The sequence below is a fragment of the Lygodium microphyllum genome, chromosome 17 (assembly GCF_053477565.2).
Source record: "Lygodium microphyllum isolate KBCC chromosome 17, Lygodium_microphyllum_v1.1.10, whole genome shotgun sequence".
Classification (NCBI taxonomy): domain Eukaryota; kingdom Viridiplantae; phylum Streptophyta; class Polypodiopsida; order Schizaeales; family Lygodiaceae; genus Lygodium; species Lygodium microphyllum.
Genome location: NC_141151.1, coordinates 71,954,054 through 71,979,580, shown reverse-complemented (window position 1 = coordinate 71,979,580; position 25,527 = coordinate 71,954,054). Strand labels below are relative to the sequence as shown.

General features: G+C 37.2%; 2 protein-coding genes across 6 annotated transcripts in view; one reads left to right on the top strand and one right to left on the bottom strand.

Annotated features, from left to right (window-relative positions):
* LOC148022030 (RNA helicase family protein) overlaps positions 1-2,873 on the top strand; it is a 74,091-nt gene extending 71,218 nt beyond the window's left edge. For both annotated transcript variants that reach the window (XM_087697633.1, XM_087697632.1), the window contains 5 exons: positions 973-1,204; positions 1,279-1,469; positions 1,538-1,672; positions 1,839-2,196; positions 2,293-2,873. In XM_087697633.1, the coding sequence (XP_087553759.1) occupies positions 973-1,204; positions 1,279-1,469; positions 1,538-1,672; positions 1,839-2,040 (760 nt within the window). In that variant the 3' untranslated portion in view covers positions 2,041-2,196; positions 2,293-2,873. The remainder of the gene's footprint in view (positions 1-972; positions 1,205-1,278; positions 1,470-1,537; positions 1,673-1,838; positions 2,197-2,292) is intronic.
* A 19,975-nt stretch (positions 2,874-22,848) lies between these two features.
* The window catches only part of ECA3 (endoplasmic reticulum-type calcium-transporting ATPase 3), a 193,159-nt gene continuing 190,480 nt past the window's right edge, over positions 22,849-25,527 (bottom strand). For 3 of the 4 annotated variants that reach the window (XM_087697630.1, XM_087697627.1, XM_087697629.1), the window contains one exon: positions 25,101-25,506. In XM_087697630.1, the coding sequence (XP_087553756.1) occupies positions 25,439-25,506 (68 nt within the window). In that variant the 3' untranslated portion in view covers positions 25,101-25,438. Of the gene's footprint in view, positions 22,943-25,100; positions 25,507-25,527 lie in introns of those variants that run through there. The other variant, XM_087697631.1, reaches the window with a different exon arrangement.

The window sequence follows — 25,527 nt, the reverse complement described above, 5'->3', positions numbered from 1 at the left end:
GTAATGATTTGCAAAGCCTTTGAATCTCAAGGAGGAATTGATCCAAGGGTTACTGATCTGGGGACTACATGACTAGTCTAATAGAGGTGTCACTGGTGAATAGTGTAGAGTGTATTGAATGGGCTATGCTGCAGGCTTTGCATTTGCATATGTAGGGATGCGGGATGCTTTCCCTATCTCTGTCTCCAGTTGGTGAGAAGAGACCTTGAGCCGGCTGATGGCTTTGCTCGCATCTCATTTGGCATGTATATGTCTAGGTATTGAGGTGTCAATGAAACAATTTCCCCCTGTGGATGGGAGGGCTGGTTCCAGGGAGATCATTTACCAGATAGCCAAGACAGGACTTGCACTTATTTTAATGAGCACTCACTAATGTTTGTAAAAGTCATACTGATGCGTAAGGTGTGCAAGGCACTGGTCTTTGTGGAATCACCAGTTTTATGAGTATTATCATAGAAGAAACTAAACTTTTGCTCTTGTAGCATCTTGTTTATCCTCTTCAAAGATGTGTGTGCAACTTTAGTTCATTGCATGTTTGAAGGGAAGAGACTCGTGGTGTTTGCAAAGCTTTAGAATGGTTTTTAATTTTGAATGCTTCAAATGCAGGTCCAATTTTATGACCATTGCAGTAGGAGGAGCTAAACGTTGGCTCTTCTAGCATCTTTTTATCCTCTCCACAGAAGTTCCTCGTTATGATATTAATGTAGTGTTGACACTTGGTTTACTCTCTAAGCTTGCAAACCAACTTTGGCTCATAGCGTGTCTAAAATTAAGTGTACTCGTTTTTTGTTTGCCAAAGTTTAGAGATGGCTTTTTTTCAATGCTTTAAATGATAAATCTGAGAGCAAGCACCATGCTAAAGGACATTGCTTGTTTACCGAATGGTTTTATTCAAGTGTGAATGAGATCTCCTGTACTTTGCTGACGTTGACATTTTATCAATGGGTTTTTAAATTATAATTTCTTGTGCAGAATGACAGTTGTGAAATCTTTAGAGCTCTTGTATACACTCGGCGCTTTGACAGACCAAGGCCAATTGTCTGATCCTCTTGGATTGCAGATGGCACGCTTTCCTCTTGAACCTCTTTATGCCAAGGCTTTGATTACATCTGGTGATTTCAAGTGCTCTGCTGAGATGTTGGCTCTGGTTGCTATGCTGTCTGTGGAGTCTGTCTTTTATCAGCCCCGGGAGAAGTTGAATGAGGTTGGACTGAATCTAGTACCATATCTTCATTGCAAAATCCCATCAGACTCTCACATGTAGATTTATCTGCACAGGCTAACGCAGCGAAACAACGATTCACAACTTCAGATGGGGATCATATAACATTGGTTAATGTTCTTGAAGCATATGTGAAGGAGGTGGAAAACTCTGGTGATAGCAGGACATCTCGAAAAAGGATACAAAGGTGGTGCCGTGAAAACTTTATTAATGGTCGATCTCTCAAGCGGGCTTTAGACATCTTCAGGTATTACTGACTCACAGTTTTCTTGAGTAGACACCTCATGTTTCTGACTTGGAGGGTGTTCTTTGCAGGCAAATACAAGGGTATATGGTTGGGATCAAATTGCCTATCATATCCTGTTCAGATGATATGATACAATTTCGGAGATGTCTGACGGCTGGATTTTTTTTGAATGCGGCATGCCGGCAACCAGATGGTACTTACAGGTATCATGATATGTTAAGTGTGTTTTGCAGAAGCATGTTTGCAGTAATACAACTTAAGTAAATATGTTATTGGAAGTTTTTCCTTGAGAAATTATATTACATATGTTCACCTTCTAAGTTTTCTCATGGGAAGCTGTAAAATATGTGATTCTTTCGCTTGCGACAGGGCCATGTCTAGTGGACAGATAGTATCTATTCATCCGTCCTCAGTATTATTCGGGAAGAAGCCTGATTGTGTAATATTTGATGAATTGGTGTGCACTACTAGGCACTATATACGCAACATCACCAGAATAGATTCAGTATGGCTAACAGAGCTTGCCCCTCAGTATTATGTGGCGAAAAGTTCTCAAAAGCCAACAACATGATTTCCTTGGGAATGATCAGTGTGTGTGCACATTTGATGCTTTTCTAGCATACAGAGGGTTTTGAAGGTCTCTGCCTTGCAAACATGGTCAATGTTTCTAACAGCTGCCATGAGAACCTGCATGCCTTAGGCCCTACCTGGTTGAGCACTTGATAAGGTATATGCAACTAAGACATCCGTTGTTAACACAGATCATAGTATCTGTTTTCTTTGAGTGTCTCCTTGTTGAGGCATCTGTTTGTTGTTTCAACAGGTTGTGGGGTGGTGTAGTTTGTATGACTTCTGCATCGACTTTGCAGCTACTGGTACATATTTTTCATCTGGAATCTGTGAGCTGAATCAAAAGCTACTATGCCTTAAATTGGAAGCTGCTTTCTTGGTTGACCTCTCTGTCATTGTTTTGGGGCTTGAGAACTGCATGCCGTCAAGCAGAGGCGGCCACATCCAGTAAATGTTCATGTCAGCAGTACAGTAGAGCTGGCAAAACATTGAAAAATCTCTGAAGTCAGGAAATTTTATTGGGATTTCTATTAAGTGCATGAAATTTTGTAATTGTTCATATGTATTGAGCTGTGCTACTCTGCTGCGGTTGCTCATCTTTCTCTGGATTTTTCAATGTATTCACTCGGTAGAAGCCTACTTGGTAGGCATCTATAATTGAGATCTCTTGCTATCTAGTGAGAGGTTGTGGAGGTTTGATGTTTGAATCATATGATGAGATGTGGTCTACTATATTGGTTGCAAACTTCTTTGCATGTGTTTCATGATATTTATCAGCATCATGATTTATAATGGGCTAAGATGACATTTCTAAGACTCATAATCGTAAGGTTGTGTTCCTATTGCACTCTGATGACCACAGATTTGAAGAGTCTGAGCATCAAGATGAAGTTTCAACATTCTTCTGTGTGGCTCTTAGTTTCAAAGTGACTATTTGGAGCCCACATACTTTCTTCAAGTGAAAAGCTTGTTTTTATTGCATAATCAGGACTACGAAATTGGTGCCATTTGGAACCCATCATTGCAGTGCTCTATGCTAGTGTATTGCTTTTAGAATCTACAAGTTCAGAGGACCTGAGCTATGTCTAGATTAAAGCCTGCAACTCTCTTCAAGCATCAATCAATTCAGAAGATATTGATTGTGATTGAAACTCTATGCATAGTAGGGATTTCAACTTCAAAACAGCATCTCACTGCCAGGTCATGGGAGTTTTCTTCCAGTAATGACTAGACTAGCATATCTTGGGATCTCAATTGGTGTGTTGACAAAAAGAACTGGTGTTCGTGATGACATGTATATGCCCAAAACAAAGATTCTGGAGCATTATGTTTGCGGTGCAATGCGATTTTGAGGATGACTTGTAAGGTCACACGTCATGCAAGGGTTAGAAGTGGCTAAGGCAAGCTTGGCTCTCTACTGATGGCATCGGTTGAAACAGAGCTTGCACTGGCTGCTAAGATAGAAAGTGGATATAAGAGCTTCTCATGAAAGATTGTTGAGTGGCTCTTGCATGGGTGGATGAGCCGGTAAAATCCTTGCTTATATTTGGCCCTATGCTGTTAATTATCTGTAGTCCATAAATCTAAATGACTGCTGTTTGACTTGCTGTTTGACTTGATGTATTTAATGTGTTCGAATCATAAGATGATTCCTTAGTATGTGCTCTGCTAATGGGAGAGTTAAATATTCGTAGTTGTGATAACGTGCCATAACCATGATTATGAATTTGGACACACAATGTCGTTATGAAAAGCTCTAACAAAACTTGTGTTCTTAGGTCCATTTGTGAGCCCCACCAATGACTGAATCTTCTTTCTCATCCTTAGTGTCATATGTATTAGCAATGCTTGTAAGGACATGCTTATAGGCTTGGATAGAGTAATTGAATTATATTCACTAAAGATCATTGATGTAGAAACCTTCCTCTCTCTCTCTCTCTCTCTCTCTCTCTCCCCATCCACAACACAACACCACCCTCCTTCCCCACCCCCAAAAAGCACCAAAACCCACAAGAAAAAGATCTTGAAGTTGGACATGGAAAGTCATAACAGAAAGCTTCGAGCCAAAACTTGTGTTCCTAGCTCCATGGCCGTCCACATTAATGAAAGTATCTTGTTCCTTATCCTCATTATTTAATATGCTAGCATTGCTTGTAAGGACATGCTTGTAGACTTGGATAGTTTAGTTGAATTATGTCAACAAAAGTTTCACTTTTGTGTGTCTGTCCCCCCTCTTTCTCTTTCACACTCCCTTGTGGAAAAAAAGTAAAAACCCCCTCCATGGCTTTCCTTCCATTTTGCAATTTTCTCATAATCATATATGCACTTGGAAGCATTGTTCTTATTGCCTTTTGCTATAAGCCAATTAGATTGACATGTTTTATGTGTAGGCCAATAGATTTTGAGTAATGCTAATGCACATTGCATGCAAACTTACTTTAATATTGTTCATAGAGAAACCAGAGGGAAACGATGCTATGGTGATTAGTGGATGTTTCAATTCAAATGCTAGTTTGTTGACATGGTGTAAAATGCTTATCAAATAGTTGCCTTTGAAGTAATTTTGTGAGCTATGGGCAATTCATATGCTACATCCATGATATGTTTCCTTTCAATTGAATAAGATCCATGTGTTTAATACATTGTTTTTGCTTTTTCTCTTTATTTCATTAAATAGGAAAAAATGACATTTGATTACGATAATTTACAAATAAAGGAATTATCTTAAAAGAATGGGATTCTCAAGTTGACACTCCTCTTGCAGCCAAAAAACCACAATTGTGGCTATTTTTGTATGACCTTGAATTTTCTATTTGAGTACATCTTATGAATGTAATTCCTTTCAGGGATTTGTAGTCAACACAAGGTGGGAGTTGAAATAAAATACAGACGTATTGGTTAAGAAATTGTATTTTTCAAGGGGCATCCTTCAGGATGTTTCACAAAAATATGGTTCAATTTGATAATTTTCTCAAGGTTTCTTAATAAGAACTTCTCAAAATTTTAATTAAAAATACTTTGACATGCATGAGACTCATCCATATAGGTATATACCAATTGAAGAAAAATTGTCAAACTTTTTGAAGCACTTGAAGCTAGGGTTGTAGAGAAAGGATAATACTACTTTTGTGGCTTTCTTTGTTATGCCTTTTATTAAATCAATGAAAAGCATGAAATAAGATAATTCAAATCTTGTATCATTCTTATTAATCAGAATTGATCAACCTTATAACTTTTAAATAATGCATGTGAAAGTTATTATCAAATTAGTGAAATCTTGCTAAATTGTGTTTTAGCTTTAAGTCAGTTTTGCGGCTTAAAGGCACACAAATAAGTATGAGTTGCGTGACTAGTGTTCAACAATTTCCTACATGGATAGGGTTATATTTTCACCCAAATAAGTACAAATTTTTGTAGCATTGGTTTGATATAATTAGAATGTTTTACTCTCCCTTTTGGTGACATTGCAATTCAAGAGTAACCTATATGTACAAAGATAACTCTTCAATAAAGGTAGAAATAGTTGAGATATATCATCTTCAACTATGATATAATTAGAAGGTTTGTAACTACAGATATATCATCACTTTCATAACACCTTCAGATTTCTATGTTTGTAGCTACAAGTATATCATAATTTTCTTAGCACCTTGAGAGTTTGTTTAGCATTTTGATCCTCTAAGGTGGCATTAAATGTTTATTCGTACATTCGCGTTGTATATAGTTACGAGTAACTTAAATGTCAAGCCCAAGAGGTAAGACACAAGGTAAGCTCCGATTGGTTCTGTGTTTTTGAATATACATTGGATAAGAATTGAGTTTTCATACCAATAGTAACAAAAAATTATTGTTTACAATATTGTTATTGTGGTAAACAACAGCATGAGGTGAGAAACCGTTTTAGTGTTTATATGAAAATGAAGGGGGTTTATTATTTGTTTTTACACCAAGTTTTTCATGTATTCTTTCATATATGTACCATATCTAGCTAGAAGAATTAGTGGATAATTCTGTTACATATGGCCTTATAATTTATGCTAGGGCAATTAGGTAGTAAAAAGAGCGGTAATGACCTCATAACATGAATACCCAGCTACAGTGAAATTCTGGGCAGGTTGGTCACATGCTGATCTGCCATGTATAGTTATCCTTCTTAATATATCAAGTCTAGCTAATAGGTATCTAGTTGCATATGTTATCTGGACATAATTCAATAGGTGCACACCTCACTATACCTACAGAGGGCAGCTCCTGTCAGAAACCATTGGTTCTGAACATCGATGCGTAAATTTAATAGCAAGTTTAACTGATATGTTCCTTGCTGTACCTGCATATGGTAGTATCTGTTGTAAGGATCATCTCTACTACATTTATATCTTGGCATATAAAACAAACATGGCTATAGGGTTCTTACAGCTGATCTTAGAAGGGTACAGGACAAACTTGTAAAAAATAATAAAGTTCTGCCATTGTAAAAAAGTATACGCCATTGTAGTTACATAAGGCAGCTCCTACTGGAGGCCTGCAATTCTGCTACATTTGATATCTTTTGCAGCAGTAAGTTATAACAGGTTTGATTATGAACATGCATTAGGGAGGTTATATGAATATGTACACACCTTGCTGTACCTGTATGTGACAATGCTTGTTGCAAAAATCAATTTTGATATATATTAAATATGCATGATTGCAGGGATTTTGGGACAAGTATGAGAGATATAAAACAAACAAGGTTGTAGTGTTGTAAGGGCAAATCTTGGTGTGTAACATGGGAGTAGAAGTGTTCTCTGGACGGCTCTGACAACTGTATAGCTACAGACCTTTTGGATAAAAGCTCAGGACAAGAGTGTTATGATTGGATGTACATTATAGTTCCTATACTTCAATAGAAATTGACTGCAAAGTTCTCTCAAAACCAGGCAGAGCATATAGATAATCATAACAAATTAGATAAATGGAACTAATGTACGTATAAATAACATACTCCTGTGTCCCATGAGCAATGAGCAGATGCTAGTTGAAATATGGGTATTCACCATGGCTATCATATAAATACATATAGTAGAACATGTAAGGGCTTGCATTTTGATGGTCTATATACATTTAGCTACTGCCATGGGAAATGAACTGTATTTAGTATAGCTTCATACATTGGCATAAGGTCCTGGTTATAATGATTAGTTATTGCATTGATATCCGAGGCAACAATTACAGGTGTATGTTGCTCTTGGACTGTATATAACTTTGTTTAACATTTGTACCAGCTGTTAGAAAACAAGGAATACTGAAACTGGCATCTCCCCTTGGCCTATGATGGTAGAAACCATTGTAGGAAGAGTTTGACTGAACTGTTGAACTAAAAAGAACTGCCTTAGCAGAATAGTAAGACATTTTTGGTCACTTCATATACATTGGATAACTTGTCCAATTCATATCCTGAATAGATATACAAAATACAGATGGCAAGGCCATCTGTTATTTGAAATATCCACTTGGTACAATGCCCTTCTTGCCACGAGACAAATCATATAAGAACCAAGTATCATCTTCTATGATAGCATCAGACTCATATTGCATAGCAACCATCCAATTTTTTGAGTTTTATGCCTCTTCAAAGGGCATAAGCTCATCCTTATCACATAAACTATAGGAGGTACTATGAGATGCGGAACGAGTATAAATAGCCTAGTAGTATATGCACCAACTTATTGTCACACAATGTTTCCACCATCCATTTTAGCATGGTCACGACAAGGGATTGGAGGAATATTGATGCCACCTTTCATCATTTTTTCAAAAAATTACCGGAGCTGCAAGGAGAACGGAGAATGCACAAAGATGGAGAGAGAGGACACTATGTTTGTGGTGCCTCTAATAGTTCTCTTGTGAGCAATATCTTATTGTCTTATCAGTTAAAGAATAAAGAATGAGTGTATAAATATATAGTTAGGATTAGTGAGTAAGATGGGCGGCTGGCCACATTGGCCTTTACACCAACAACCTTCCACTTAGAGGTCAATGTGCCTTTAAGGGAGACAAAAGAATAAGAGAATGTGTGAGGTATAATACATTTGAGTTAACCTCACCCAATGCTCGCCAACTTCCTGTAATGTGCAAACTTTTTGAAGGACACTCTCTTGGTGAGAAAGGTTGTAGTGTTATCATCCATATACAATTTGATAAGCCCAATTCACTTATCCTCAAGCACTTGATAAATGAAGTGATACCTCACTTCTAAGTGCTTGGTTTTTGCATGAAACATAGGATTCTTTGCTAATATGATGGCACTCTATCACTGTGCAAAAATGATATGTCTTCAACAAGGCCCAAGTCTTCCACTATGATGAGTAAGCCATATGGCTTCTTTGCAAGCCTTTGTGGTCGCAATATACTCGGCTTTAGTGGTAGATAATGCCACACATTTGTACAATCTAGACATCCATGAGATTGCATCATCGTATAAGGTACACTTTTTGTCTGTGTGTTTAAGTACATTTCTATTTCTCCCAAAGTATATTCACATCTCTCTTGTACCACTCAACTACAGTGGCCTTCTCTTTTTCATGATGTGGCTAAATCTATTAAGCACTGGAGTAAGTGTTAATACACAAAAGTAACAATTTAAAAGGAAAAATGGAACAAAAACCTATAGTGGCCCATTAACCCTTTGAGAAATGGGGTATTGAATTCATTGGACCCATTAGTCTTGCAGCCTAGTCGTCATGAGCAAAGTATACCATCATGGCAACAACTAACTATTTATGGGAACAATGCTAGGATAGCAACCAAGTTCTTATGGGAGTAGATGATCTCTTAATTTGATTGCCTGATTGAGATAGTACATGACCAAGGCACACACTTCATCAATGAAGCGATTTCTCATTTGTTGTGCATATTTATGGCCATTCACAAAAAATTGCCACCCTACTATCCTCAGGCTTATGGCCAAGTAGATATAATAAATAAGATCGTGATCAATATACGAACAAAGAAAATGTTAGTCTATTGAAGTAACTAGGATAACAATTGATGCTAGCTTTGTGGGTATATTGAACAGTTGGTATGGGCATAATCTTATTAGTTGAGTTATTTGTTCCTAGTCTATGAATTGCTTTACAAGAGTGTTGGGACAATACAGAAGCTTGAACCAAGCGTCTCATTGAACTCGACTGCCTATCATCGACTACTAGCAACGCATATGCTACTCTACAAGAAGGCACGTGGAAAGAACTGGCTTGACAAGCATGTCAAACAAAGAGACTTCAAGAAGGGCAACCTTGTGTTACTCAACTCTATCAAAGATCACAAACAAAAAATAAAATTTTGATGTCGATCATTTTCGAGTATGCTAGTTTAGTCAAACAAGCAATGTGTCCTAGAGAATCTAGAGGGTGAGGGGATCGAATTTTTTAATGGAAGTCATATCAAGAAATACTATCCACCTACACATGACTAGTTGCATAAACCAAATGGTTGAGGAGAGAAATAAAGCAATACAAGGAGGCGAGTTTTGAGTTTGACCTAAAGGATTAAGAACTAGACTTTACTAGAGAAGGAGCCCCCTAAAGTTGATGTTGTGAGAAGAGATTGGAAACATAGTCTAGACATCCTATGGATGAAGCTCTTAGGGACTTGGGAGTTTGAGGTTGAAGATGAGGTGATACACTAAGTTATTATCTAGCAAAGATGGTTATAATTAATGTAAGTTTGAGGACATGCCTCTAGATCTAAAAGTAGATTACGAGAATGTTGAAGCAAGTGTTGCCCACTTATTGTATGTTGTTGGTGGTAGTGACTAATTGGAGTTATGTTTGTTGATAAAAACAAGTTGTAGGAGAGTAATTTTGATGCTATCAAGAACCTTGGAGTGGCTCAATATGTTGTTATCAAAGATAGTGATGTTGGGATGAGTGGAAATTGTTTAGCATATCTACCCAATTGTGTTGATGAGTTTGATGTAAACCTACACAACAATGAGAGAGGGGAGACTTCTTTGAGTGACTTTGAGAACTCATATTGGTAGTACTTGGGTAGGACTATGAAAGATTTTCTTTGCAAGAATCTATTTTGAGTGAGTGGAATTGGGATTGGAGCTCAAAAGAACTTGAGATAGAAATGGACGAGACCATAAAAAAGAATATGCAAAAGACACTAAAAATAATTCAAGGACTTAAAGAAGAAAAACCAAGAGAAACTAAAACAACACAAGAGACTTAACTAGATGGGGACAATGCCTTACTTTAGCATACTAAAGAAGAAGAAAGGAATGAGCTACCATTGGAAGATTTTGTACGGAGTTGTTCTAAAGAATTTTCATTGTAAGGAATCAACTAGTAAAAGAGTTGTACTTCAATGTGTGAAGAGACACAAGATGATTAGTGTTTAACAACATTGGATGAGTATTAAAAATATACTATCTTCGAGCTCAATGTCGGATGTTGATGCTTGATATTCTTCTTGCTTGCTGATTTAGTGTGATGCTTTGCTAGAAATTAAGTGCTTAGTAAGATGAGAGTGATACAGTCTTCAGTGGATTGAGATGAGTAAGAAAATGAAAGGTTTTATGACCTTGAAGGTCAATGGCTATGGTGCCCATAGAGAGGACAATTAGGGTTTCTCAAATTGTGATCAATAGAGAGAGTATCTTGGGGAACCCTTTAGTGATTAGATAGCTTAGATGGTAGGCTAGAAAAGCCCTATGGTCGCAGAGGAAATCGTGCAGCAAGTAGATGATGGCAGCCATACAACTAGCAAGGGCATAGTTCAAAACAACGAGGAAGAATTTTGACAATGTTGACGAATCCGTGCATTGATTAGACCAATTTAAGTGATGGGATGGAGCGCCTTGGAGTATAAAAGAGGTCCACAAAAGGAAGAATTTTGACAGTGTTGACGAATCCGTGCATTAATTAGACCAATTTAGGTGATGGGATGGAGCGCCTTGGAGTGTAAAAGAGGTCCACAAAAGGAATCTCTAAAGGATATGCTCTCTATGAAAAGATATAAGGACTCCAAGTGCTGCAGGTCCTCTTGGCTATGGCAGACAAGAAGGTAAAGTGGAGATAGAGGTAAGAGATGAGCTCAACCACTCAACTTGAGCTATGAAAAGATGAAGAGGGGTTGAAAAGCACAGAAGCAACCTAAACCATGCTTAGTTGAGCTCTAATACCATGTGAAAAACACGGATCTAGAGCATGGCAGCTATGGAGGATGGAAGATGAAGACTAGATTCATGATGACATAGACAATGATTAGACTGATTGTTACACAAGTGAATTAGGTTCCAAGATGGACGCTTGGACTCATAAACACAATCCTGTGTAATGGACAATGACACTTGACAAAGACACTAATTGAAAGAGAAAGGTATCATGACATTTTTTTTTGAAATAAGGACCAAGTACAAGCTTATATAGCTTTCCAGCTGTTCCACTCTCCTCACTGTGCTTATGGGGGGGGATACAGAGCACCTTTTCTTGCAGCATACATCATGCGCCTATTTCTCAACAAATGATAGGGGACATGGTTTTTTTGAGAGAAGCAAAGCCCTATGAGGAAGAAGAAAATGAGGCAAACCATCACATTAGGGGAATCATTTCTATTGGACCTAGGATGTTAAACAATCAAGAAGAAGATTGAAGATCCAAAAAGAGACTAGTTGATAGATAAATCATCTTTGTTTTGAATGGTCTAATGCATATGACTTTTCTTGCGGAGTTTGAGTGTTTGTATATGAGAAAAGAGGAAGCTGGATGAAAAGAGCCAAGCAACAAATAAAGAAACATATTTTTTTGAACCCTAAACTCTTTCACATCTTAGAGAAAAGAGGGATGTAAGCATTACACTAAACATTGTTTGGGCATTTCATTAGGGATCTTTATACCTCAATTGATCATCTACTTCCATGTTAGTGGAATGAACCACCAATTTGCAGCCAAATATGGCATTTTTTATCCCCTTCATGTATATTTTGTAAACAATTGTATAATTATAATAATTAAGCAGCCAAATGTATCATTGTGGCATTGCCACAGTTGGGGTATATGCCCAAAAAGAAATGGAAATGCTATCACATTTAAGTTACTTTCTTTCTCTTAAATGCGACGTCATTTAACTTAAATGTTATCACATTTAAGTTACTTCCTTTCTCTTGGTTTTTTTGACCTTTTTGTTTGTGAGCATTATATACATGGAAAGCATGCACATTCAGCCCATAAGAAAACATTAAACACAAAAAGGAGCGAGTTGCTTAAATCATGCATAGCGATATATGTGGGCTTAGGCATACAAAGTCTATAAGACAAGGCATCCTATTTTCTCACATTCATTAATGATGCAATTAGAAAGGGTGGCTTTCACTATGGATAGGAAGGATACCGCTTTGTCTTATTCTTAGAAATTTCTAGCACTTGTGAAAAATAAGCATGCCAAGAGACTTAAGTGTCTCAAAATTGATAACGATGGAGAATATATCTCTTACAAGTTCAATTTTTTTTGTGAAACACGTGGGATAAAAAGAGAACTCACTACACTTGGTCATGCTGCCTAAAATGATATTGCAGAGTATATGAATAGGAGATTAAATAAAAGGATGTTGAGGATGTCATCTAATGCTAGTCTTACTCAATGACTTTGGGCTGAGGCTATGGTGATTGTTGTACTACATTTGATAAATAGGTCGCCTAACTACTTTTGGATGGTGGCATTTCTGAAGAGGCATGGTTGGGCAAGAAGCCCTCTTATGATCACTTAAGAGTATTTGGTTGTGAAGCTTATTTACATGTACCAAAGGAAAAGTGCAATAAGTTAGAGCTAAAATCCACTAAATGCATCTTTTTGGGGTATGGATAAAGTGATGAGACATGTTATTGCCTTTGGGATCCAAAAGATAGAAAGATTGTTTGTAGTAATGATGTGATATTCAACGAGAAGAAGATGTACAAGCAATGCCTTAACAAAGTGGAAACAAAAAAAATTACTTTCAATTATGCAATGCCACCTATTGTTTTTCTAGATAATAGGGCAAGTGCTAGTGTACCAACTACATAGATAGAGGGTACACGTGATGCTTCAACTAGTGAGTAGGAAGGATGGATACTTATGGAGCAACAAGTTGAGAACCCTATGGTGCCTCATGATGAAACAATGGAGGCTAAAATTCCCACTCTAAAAATCAGCCCATTGTGCTATGCAAATCTACTTGTATCTCACCCCCCTGCCCAAGAGATTTTAGCATGGGGTTGACTATGTGATGTTGAAAAATTGTGGAAAGTCATTTTATTACAAAGAGGTCATGATTCACCATGATACGCTTGAGTGGGAGCTAGCTATGTAGTTTGAGATGGGTTCCATTATGAAGAATCAGAATTGGGAGTTGGTTCCTTTGCCAAAGGGGAAAAATGCTTTGCCATCCAAGTGGATCAATTGAAGGTCATATGTGATGCTAAACCAAATTATAAGGTAAGGTTAGCAGCAAATGATTTTAAGTAAGAAAAAAGTGTGGACTTTGCTGTGATCCTTTTACTTGTAGTGAAATTGACTAACTCTTCACACTGTGCTTGCTTTGGTGGCTAAGGATGACATGGATATTGTACAATTGGATATCAATACAACATTTCTGCATGGTGACCTTCATGATGATATCTACATGTAGCAATTAGAGGGTTTTGTGAAACATGGAGAAGAAAAGCTTGTCTCAAGCTAAAAAAGAGTCTTTATGGATTAATGGAGACCTTTGAAATGAAGGATTTGAAACATGCAAATTACATTCTTAGCATGTACAGAATCATGGGTAGAATAAAGAGATTGCTCTATCGATCCTAGAAGGATTTTCTCAGCAAAGTGTTGTAATGTTTCAATATCGAGGGGGATGGGGTGGGGGAGCCAATTATACTCCATTGCCTCCATATATGAAAGTTATCGTTGAGGATTGTGCCAAATCTTATGAGGAGAGGGTTGAAAAGACCGAGGTTTCATATTCATCATATGTGGATAGTCTCATCTATGGTATGCTTGCCACTCAATTGGACATTGCTTTTGTAGTGGGAGTAGTGAGCAATTACATGTCAAATCTTGGAAAGAAGCATTGGGAAGCAATAAAAGATAGCTTGAAGTACTAAGTCATACAAGAGATATATGCATATACTTTGGGAGGAGGAGAAGTAGTGACTTGGATACAAAGATGCATACTACATAGAAAATGTTGACAAGAGAAAGCCAACCATAGGCTATCTCTTTACCTTATATGGTGATGCAATGTCATGGATGTATCGTTTGCAAATATGTGTGGCATTATCTACCTTTAAAGCTAAGTATATTTGTAGCTAGATAGGCGTGCAAAGAAGCCATATGGGTTACTCGTCTAGTGGGAGACTTGATCCTTGGTGAAGACATGCCATCATCGTATAGTGATAGTCAAAGTGCCATCATGTTGGCAAAGAATCCTGTTTTTCATGAAAAAAAAAAGCATATAGAAGTGAGGTATCACTTTATTTGGTTGAGGAAAAGCAAGTTGGGATTATCAAAGCTCATGTTGATGATGACCTTGTATAATTTCTCACTAAGAATTTTCCCTCTGAAAAGTTTGCACATTGCACAGAGTTGATGGGCATTGGATGATGGCAACTCATATGTATTTACCTCATATCTTCTCTTATTGTTTCGTTCTCCCTTAAAACACATTGGCCTTTAAGTGGAAGGTTGTTGGGGTAAAGGCTAATGTGGATGGTGTTGCTCATCTTACTCACTAACCCCAACTATATATATACACATTCATTCTTTATTCGTTGAGTGAAAAGACAATAAGGTATTGCTCACAAGAGAGCTATTGGAGGCCCCACAAACATAGCATCCTCTCTCTCTCTCTCTCTCTCTCTCTCTCTCTCTCTCTCTCTCTCTCTCGCTCCCATGTTCTTCATTCTCATTATCACTCTAATATACATGCTTTGGAGATGGAAGTGAATGTTTTGATGATTCGAGTAAGGGTTCTTAGTGTAAGGTCAATTATCCTCACAATATTTGATGCCTTAGTCCTTGTCAATCCACTTCTCCCTACGAGGACAATTGCTTGTGAATGCCACCTAATCATAAGTGTCCCAAGGTATCTTCTGGCTTGAGTATAAAGAGATCACAATTTCTAGTCAAGTAGCTTTTTGAAATACAATTAGAAATTTGAAAGTTCAACAGTCTCTTATATCAAGCTCATGGTTGCAGGTTGTGTAATGGTGTATGAAAATAGATAAGAGGGAAGAGAAGTGAAGCAGCCAAGAGCACACACACACAAAAGCAATGAAGACTTGAGTACAAAGAGAGATAGGGCTGAAATATTTTTCTCCTTCTTTCTTATTGTTCCACACAAAAGAACTAAGTCTACAATATGATAAAGAATAATATGAAAGTACCACAACGTATATACATGTGATCACTAAGTGTGAACCCACTAGGAAAGAGGAGCTAGCACAATGAATGTGTCATATCTAATGATGGACTATGTGGGTGTAGTCCACCCAATTGTAGAATCACTAGCATATTCTCATGTCGGTCACCTAACATGCCAATGAATAATATCATACCACATTACCAAGGCACGTAGTGGATGCCAACTCATGTAGAGCTCGACATCTCAACACTCCCTCTCCTTGATCTCAACATAAGCTCGTGAACTCCAAGCATAGTCCTGAAGCGTTGAGACTTCTCAGCTCCCAAGGCCTTGGTGAAAATGTCAACAGCTTAGTTCTCTATGCTAACATAAACCAAGTCAATATCACTTGCTAGAATCTTCTCCCGAATGAAATGGTAATGGACCTCTATGTGTTTGGTCTGCGCATGGTACACTGGGTTCCTAGCCAATTGAATGCTACTAAGGGTATCATAGTACATGATAACCTTCTTATCCATGTGCATCTCCAAATCACTAAGTAGCTTGTAACCAAGCTACCTCACATGCTACAATTGTAGTACCTCTATACTCTGTCTTTGTACTAGACAAGGCAACTGCTGTCTGTTTCTTACTGCTCCAAGTAACCCTTACCTCTATCTTCAGATACACTGTCTTTAGGTGAGAGGTTGTTGGAAATAAAGGGTCATCGTGCTTGCACCCTACACAGGTGAGCATACCCTTTGTGGGTATTGTACTATATTTCATATATCTATCTAAAAAACATAAAGAGGTATAATTCATTGTACCCACACATGTTGCACCTTCTCTCTTCTCTCTCAATCTATTGCATCTCCATTGAAGCATGGAGGAAACTCCATCTTAAATCCTTCACTTCATTGTTTTGATTGCATGTCTTTTAGCCATTGTATATTCACATGCCCAATTCTCTTATGCCAAATTTTAATATCAACCACAACACTTGAACCTTGTGCAAACATGACAACATCCATTTCAAGTAGACTTACATCAAGAGTAAACAATCTGCTAGTATGTTTTTCTTTTGCAATCAACTTGCAATCATTTTTTAGATCTTCTATAAAATAACCATCACATATGAAGTGAATCTACAATCCCTATTCTACTATCTGACCAATAAAAACCAAGGTTTTTGTAATATTTGGTACATGAAACATATTAGCCAAGTACTTAGTTTTGCCATCCTATATATTAAAAGAAACATTTTCAAAATGAGTAATGGGGTGAGATGTATTATCCCCTATCTTTAGACACTTAGAGATTTTGGATTGTGCATCTCTCTAAACTTCCCAATTTGCATCTATGTAATTATGCAAATCTAATGGTACACTTGAACTATAGAATAAGACATAGTCCAATGTGGACTTGACATAGCACAATAATGTGCACCATAGTGCATCCAAATGTGGCTTCCGTGGAAGCTGCATAAATCGACTCTCTAAACTAGTTGTGTAGTTTAGGTTTGGCCTAGTGATCATCAAACATATAAGTCTACCCACAATCTTTTGATAGTGACGTCATCAATCAAGTCACCCTTATGTGCACTAAGTTTAGGATTAACATCCAAGGTATAGAAATAGGCTTGCAATCGGCCATACCATACTTCTTCAAAATATCCAACGCATATTGTCTTTGACAATTGTATACCCTCTGGAGTTAGATGATCTCTATGCCGAGAAAATAATGTAGCTCTCCCAAATCCTTCATCTTAAATTCAGCCTTGAGAAGACCCTTCACATTCTCAACCTCTATCTTAGTATCACTCACAATAATCAAATCATCCATATATATATAGTAATGACTATAATACTTGCATCACTCTCGTATACACAAAGTGAGTTATCAACATGTACAATGTGAAATCCAATGTTGACAAGGTATTCTACTATCGTGGCACTCCTCATACAAGGCCTTACGAAGCCTACACACATAATCTGAATGATTCTCATTCATATCATTAGGTGGCTGCTCCACAGAAACTTCCACTTACAACTCCCCCTATAAGAAGGCATTCTTAACATCCATTTGATGCATGATCCAAACTTTTGATGCAACCACTGCTATGGCAGCCCTTATAGTGGCCATTTTAGCCATTGGAGAAAATGTATCCTCACAATTAATAATATGAATATGCACATATCCTTTGACAATTAGTCGTGCCTTATAGTGCTCAATAGATCCATTAACCTTTGTAGATCCATTTGCAGCCAATCACTTTTTTTCCTTCAAGTAAGGGTACTAACTCCCATGTGTTATTATCCATTAGTGCAACAATTCCTTCATCTATAGCATGATCCCAATAGTCATTACCCAACACTACATCCTCCAAACAAGTGGGTTCTACATCTTGCACAACCTTAGCCATTATGGATAGTGATGAGCTATATAACTATCATATGTCAATCGTTGCATTGGCTTTCTCACTCTACTTGACTTGCATGGACCTTGATCACTACTAAGTGATTTAGCATCCTCTTGTGCCTTTTGCACACCAGGTGTTTTAATAGATGGAATTACAAACTCCTCATCCAAGATCTGCTTAGAGCCATCTGAATCAACATCAACATGAGAGAAAGTTGATGATACATTTGTCACAATAGGCGAGTCCCCAACTTTCTCTTTACCTTTTCATGACATTTGTGATTTACTTGGTGGAGTAACTTGTGACCTCAATCTGCCACTCCAAGATCTATCAACAGAACCATGACAAGGAGAATCTTGTGGTCCACTTAATGTTTGTGACTATTGACATGTTTTTTGCACAACCACACTTTTATGCTTATCAATCCTAATTGCATTTTGCATATTATTGTATTGACTACTCATTTAATAAAAAATAACATCCATGATCACTCTCAGCTCATATGTAACATGGCTATAATATCTATATCCCTTCTACTCAAGAGAATATCCAACAAATACACATTTTTCTGCTTTGGGATCCAATTTACTATGCAACTTATCATGAATATGCACACAAGCAATATATCCAAATAACTTTAGATGAGATAAATTTGGCTTTCTACTTGTAAACTTTTCTTCATGTGTCATACCATGCACAACAATAGTAGTAATTGGTGTCTTATTCATAATGTATACAATAGTAGCAACTGCTTCAACTCGATAGTAAGAGCCAAGCTTCTTTCTAACATCAATACACGAGCTACCTTTACAATATGCCTATTTTTCCACTCAGCAACTCCATTTTGCCACGAAGTATATCTACATGTATACTGTCTTTGTATACCATTTTTTTGCAAAAAAGTAGAAAACTCATTAGAGAGATATTCTCCCCCTCCAACCATTCTTAGGCATTTAATATGCAACCATGTCTCCTTCTCAACCAAAGTCTTACAACTTTTAAAGTGAGTAAACACCTCACTTTTCTCACTCATAAAGTAAACCTATACTTTGTGAGTATGATCATCAATGAAGGAAATATAATATGTACAACCACTCAAAGTTGTAGTGTTTGTAGAACCTCACACATCAGAATGTATTAATTCAAGTGGCTTTTTGAATACATGCTTTTCATGTGGAAACACGTGCATTGCTTGCTTTCCAAGTTGACATGCTTCACATACTTTGTGCATCCCATCAACTCTAAACTTAGGCAAGCCATCCACACTTTGTTTCTTGGGAATAAAGGGCCATTGTGTTTGCACCCTACCCAAAGAGGTACAAGTCATTGTATCCATGACACAACACTATTTTCTCTCAACTTGCTACATCTCCATTGAAGTGTAGAGGAAGCTCTATCTCGAATCCTTCACTTCAAATTGGTTTCAGAGCTGGACATCTAGAGGAGCTCCTCGGCATTACTTTAGTAGGCAATTCAATACCCACAAGGTTTTCATTATTGGTAGCCATATCCACACCATTCGAGGTTTGTATCAATCATCGATCTCTTGAGCACTCATTGAGGCTTCTTGAAGCTTGCTAGGGTCATTATTGAGCCTATGATAAGATCATTTCAGAGAGAATTCAACTTAGTTTTAGGGTCAACCATTGATATCTTGGAGGAAGCAAAATCCATTGGCCTATCACCTTAGCTTGCATTGAGACTTGGTTTAAGGCTTCTAGAGCCTTGGTTGGCCCTCACACCCATTGACATTAGCATTGTCTCTTTAGCATTTGGCATTGGATTGGATTTGATTACATTCAGTCCTTTGATTGTGAATCATAATATATAGTCTAAAATAGTAGCATAGTACTTGTCTTTGATGCCTCATGATCAGTGACATGCTCGTTTTGGTGCTCGAATGGTTAATGTTTTGATGCTATAATGTTTGGGGATGCTGTGTTATTTCTTTGAGATGTCTTTGGACATGTTTTGAGGCCTCATTTGCTTAGTTTTGATAGTGATATAGCTGCTAGAATACACAGGGCTAAGTGTACTTTACATGGATTATCCTTATGTCTATTGCTTATGGCTATGATTTGGGTGCTCTACATGATGTATTGATGTATGCCATTGATGCTATGCACTTCGATTTTATGGTTATGGGGATATTTTGAGCTTGGATTTGGGCTTGCCAACATTGTCATTGGCTATAGTAAAATTGTAGGTTGCATGTACATTATCTGGGAGAGCATTTGGCATAAATTTATGCTTCCTATTGATGTCTTTGGGTACTACTAATTCGGTATTGAATCATTGCATATGATTGGACATTGATTGCACATGCTTTGTGCCTCAATTTTGGGCTGAAATATATCATTTTCTGCAAAGATTTTTGTGATGTATACTATGGACAGCAGGTCTTACATGGAGACAAGTTATCCATAATGCTATCAAATGCTATTTGGTAATGTACTGATGTATGGTTTTGAGCCCATATGTCTGTGAACATGGTTAGTAGGGGGTACTAAGACAAAGATTTCAGAAATATTATCAGTTGGTACTTATCTTTCATCTTGGTCATTTGCATGATAGATTGGGCTTGTATTTGGTAACATTTGAGTCAACTTTGGGCTGTAATCATGGCTGAAAATAGTGATAGTAGCAACCTTTTACACATTAAGAAGCTTGAGGGTGCACATAACTTTGTCATATGGCAGAAGTAGTGCTACAATGGGTGTAGAAGAAACGGGTGAAGTCCATTAAGACAAAGGGAGTACGACCAACAGACATAGAGAAAGAGGATTGGGAAGATCTGGATGAGTTTGCATGTTCTACGATAGAGTTTCAGTTTTAGACTCTTTGTTGTTCAACACAGAGAAGTTGGATTCTGCATATGCTACGTGGACTAGACTTGAGGAGTTGTATGCTCGAAAGAATGCTGCTAGCAAGGTTTATTGGTTGAAGAAATTGATGGGCCTTCGCATGAAGGAAGGTACATCCATGTTTGTACATCTCAATGAGTTTGACTTGATTTTCAACCACCTAGTTGGTTTTTTGAAGTTTAACATTGATGATGTGTTCAAAGCCACTTTCTTGTTATGCACTTTGCCTAAAAGCTAGGATACATTCATGATAGCCATGAGTAACTCCAATGCCATAATGATGTACTTTGATGTGGAGAGTTCTTTGCTTATGGAAAAGCTGAATAGACAGAATAATGTAGACAGTAAGTCTTCTAGTGCATTGCATACTCGAGGTTGATCCTAGCAGAAGGGAAAATTTGAAAATAAAAAATACAAGTCTTGTGGGAGAAGGGTAAAAAGACTAAGGATAGCAAGACGAGAAAAAGGATAACCAACCTGCAAAGAAGAGCAATGTCAAGACAGAGAAAGTCAATGTAGTCAGTCATGAAAGTGATAGTGGCAGTGATGTCCTCTTTGCTTCTTCTTTTAGTGCACAATCTTTGATTGCAGATTTCAATGAAACATGCATGCTTGGATTCTTGATACAGGTTCTTCATTCGATGTAACACCACACTATCAGTGGTTCTCTGACTATAGTGGTGGCAAACATGGTGTTGTCCACTTGGGGGACAACTATCCATGTAATATTGCAGGGATTGGTAGTGTGTAGTTGGAATTTCAGCATCATTCTTTGATAAACCATTAGCATTTATAGTATCCATACATTGTTGCATAACAAACAACTGTTTACTTTTGTCATCCTTGTTTCACCTAATAGATACATAATTACCTTACTGCTTTCTCTTATTTTTAATTTTAACATGCTTTTTGAAGTAATTTTTAGAAATATGACATTTTTGACCATAATGCCAGGACTCTCTAATATCACTAGAATTATGTTGCATATTAGAATTTACAACTCGCTCTCTTTGGCTCCCCCTTCCTTAAGATTGTCTCTCTCTATTTTGATGTGTATCATAACCTTGACCACAACCACCATCTTGGCCTTTGCTATGACCTTTACCTCTATTAGTAAAGGAAAACACTTGTTCAAACTTCTTCTTGCTTTGAGAAAAAGAGAAATTTAAGCTAAGGTTCTTTTCAAGTATTAGCATAAAAATCAAGTTTGCAAAAATTAGAAATATCATCTCTCATATTCATAGATTATATGAAGCTCTTGTATTAATCTCCAAGTCCATCTAAGTACGCATGCACAACAATATCATCATCAACTACTACACTGATAGATCAAAGAGCTTCCACAATACTCTTGAACTTCAAGGCATAATCATTAATGAGAAGATTCTTTCTTTTCACTTGGTTAGCTTTGACTTGAGTCGTAGCTTTCTGGCCTTTGTATTTACTTTGAACAACCTTGCTAAATTCTTCAATGCAATAACTGGGGTTTCAAATTCTTGCAAATAGCCCATCATGCTATCTATGACATTGACAAACAATCAATTCTCTGTGTTTTCTCTAATCTTTCTTAGCCTTTGACTGTTCTGCAGTAGCATTTTGTATAGTAACTTCAGATGCTATTGCCATATCTTCTTCAATGTAATTTCAAAGACCTTTGTTCTTTAAGAAATACATCATCTTGAGCTTCCGTGCAGGTAAATTATTCTTATCAAGCTTCTCACTAACAATTTGATTGAAGTTGTCAAACATTTTAACAAGATAGAAAACCTTGCAAAAACTTGTAATCTACAAGAAAGCTAATACTAGGTGCACTCCACAACTAAACAAACAACCTTTTTCATTGATTGTATAACAATAATTGCAATATGCAATTTGTATGCAAATGTTTTTTGTATTTGTAACCCCACAAACGCCTTAAATTTTATAGATTTGAAATCTATAACCTATATACTTATAAATGGCAAATGCAGCTGAAAATGTAGTGTACCCAAAAACTAATGTCGAGACTGCTTCTTGCATGTCCAAAATGGAGATTAAATGACCTCGAATGTAAAAAATCATAGTGAAAAACCCTAAAAGGCTAATCTGCAGTATATACAATGTTCTTTATGCTTGCCAAGTTTCACTACAATCAGAGTCTTGAGGCTATAACCTATAGCAAATTAGGCAAGGTGAAAGAGCTTCTTACTTGTTTCTCACTTGCTTCCGTGCTCCAATACCTTCACCTCAGCCTTTAATTGAGCTTTATGCCATCATGGGATGGCTTGGATACCATGAAAACAAACAAGAGGAAAGAGAGATGAAGCATCCAAGAGCACATACATACAAAAGCTATGGAGACTTGAGTACACAGAGAGATCTTTTTCTTCTTTCTTCTTTCACACAAAAGAACTAAGTCTACAACATGATAGACTAATATGAAAGTACCATAACATATGTACATTTGATCACTAAGTGTGAACATGCTAGGAAAGAAGTGGTGACACAATGAATGTGCCATAACCAAGGATTGGACTACGTGGGTGTAGTCCAGTCATAGAATCACTAGCATATCCTCATGTCAGTCACCTAACATGCCAGTAAATAATATCGTGCCATATCACCAAAGTACGTAGTGGATGCCAACTCATGTAGAGCTCAACATCTCGTCCAAGGCACCAACAATCTCTTATATCAAGCTCAAGGTTGCAAGTAGTATAGTGATGTAGGATCCAAGGCACCAAATGCATGGCTAGGAGTTGGAGAATATAAATTCAAGGCAAAATCCTTCTTCTTGAGGTATTTAACCTTGATGACAAGTTCTATGCAAGAATGTGTGACTTTGAGAGGGGTTGCTATAGGTCATAGTCATGAGGTTCCATCCACCTTAAGATAGGTTCTCAAAATCCAAAGCTTGTGAAAGCACCTTGGAGGTATTTACCTCAAGGGTAGAGTTTTCAAGGAAGGATTTCATTCGATAAGAGCAACTCAAAGTTCAAAGTTGAAACAAAGTCTAGCTTGCCTCCTATAACTGTGCTAAGAGTTAGAGCCCTTACTCGAAAGTTCAAGAACTCAATATCTTTGCTTTTTTACTAAAAAAGATACCCCCAAAACCTCATCTAAGAGGCCATGATTTGAACAAAGCCCAATTTAATTGAAGATACCAATGATCATGATACTTAAATAGGAAGCAAGACAACACTCTATAGACTATCTCAATGCATGCCAATGTAAAAACCGTTAGATGCTCAATATAAGTCCTTTCAAGCAAAGCTCAAAATGACCATGAAAGAGGTGATTTTGAGACTTTAAGAGTGGAGGATATGAGTATGTTTTGACTCTAGAAACACAAGAAAGGCCATCTAAGCCTATAAAACTCAACTCTATGCAAAGCTATGCTACTAGAATGCAATTAGTCAATGACTAGTCCAATTTGTAGAGCTTTTCTATTATGCACGAAGCTAAAATTCATCTAAATTTAGCCCTAAGAGTAAAAATACAAGAAATTATAGGTTTTGAAGTAAGATTCCACTTTTGAATTGCTCATATACAATCCAAGCCTTTCTATGTACTCTACTTGCTATTGATAGTCCCCATACTACTTGAATGGAGACTCCAATGAATGGTTGACCATCAAAATACATTGCCATATGAGAAGAAAAGGAATTCTAGAAAATTGCAAGTCTTTTTCTCTTTTGAATCCATAAGAGGCCCATGCAACTTTCCCTTGTGCATTCTACAAGCCTGAAATTAGACATAGCTTAACCCTTTTGTGCACAGTATGAATTCTAATGATGATAATCAAAGCATAAAATCAGTCTAGAAAAGGTCCACGGGCCCAGTATGAGTAGAATTCATAGAGTTTACTAAAGTTTTTGCATTCTAGTTACAATATCAAATGCAAAACACATTCTGTACAAAGGGATTGATCGTGAAGATGAAGTTTAATCCTTATGCAAGAAGCAATTTTTTCTAAAAGTAAATTTTGAGTTTTTATGAAAATTTTGAGGGTTCTGCCCTAATCCTCCTCCTACCTATTCTCTCTTCTATCCTAGTCTAAATCAATGAGCCAGTTCCTTCCAATATTGCCCTTGCTACTCTACATGTATGGGTTTCCAACATATTATGCTCATGATGGAGAAGATAGGGAGTCCCACTTCTCCACTAGCACTTATGACACCCCTTATTCTTCCATGTGGTGAGAGCATAAGCACCATGAGTGTAGAGTTCTATCTTGGCTCATGACTAGAGAATCAACACATGTACAGTTTGTATAGAAATGTAGAAGGTGCAAGATGCAGGCCATCCATCAGATACACTCACCATTTTCACAATATATTGCACAGCTGCTTCATTCATGCAGTGAGTGCATGTGCTGCAATGGTGGTGTATTCCTTTAACAGAGGTGGTTGTTGACTCCAAGCTGATTCCATACTAATTCATTAACATTGCCTACATTCAGAGGTATTCCATTGAATTTTCCTGTTTTGTAAAGCATTTCTACAACAAAATCCCACAATTACCAAGGGATAACTATTTTCAAACTTCCTCATATATATATATGTTTCACCTGTTAATACAAGCTGGTCTAGGTATGCTGCATATCTTGTACCAGCAATGAAGATGTTTTACACTAGTTTTTGTCCTACTCTCTTGGAAATATGTTGATAGCCGATCTAGCAAAAACTTTTTGTTGTGTAAAACCCCCCCTCAGAAAACCTTGGACTTCGGGTTAAGGGGTGCACAATGCACATCCCCAGAAAAGCCTTACCAGAAGGTCTCATTGTTGACGGGTTTGACTTTTAGGTAGAAAATCATACCGTCTGAGTTTGAGAGAAAACATTGGACCTGCAGTGACAAGTTTTATGT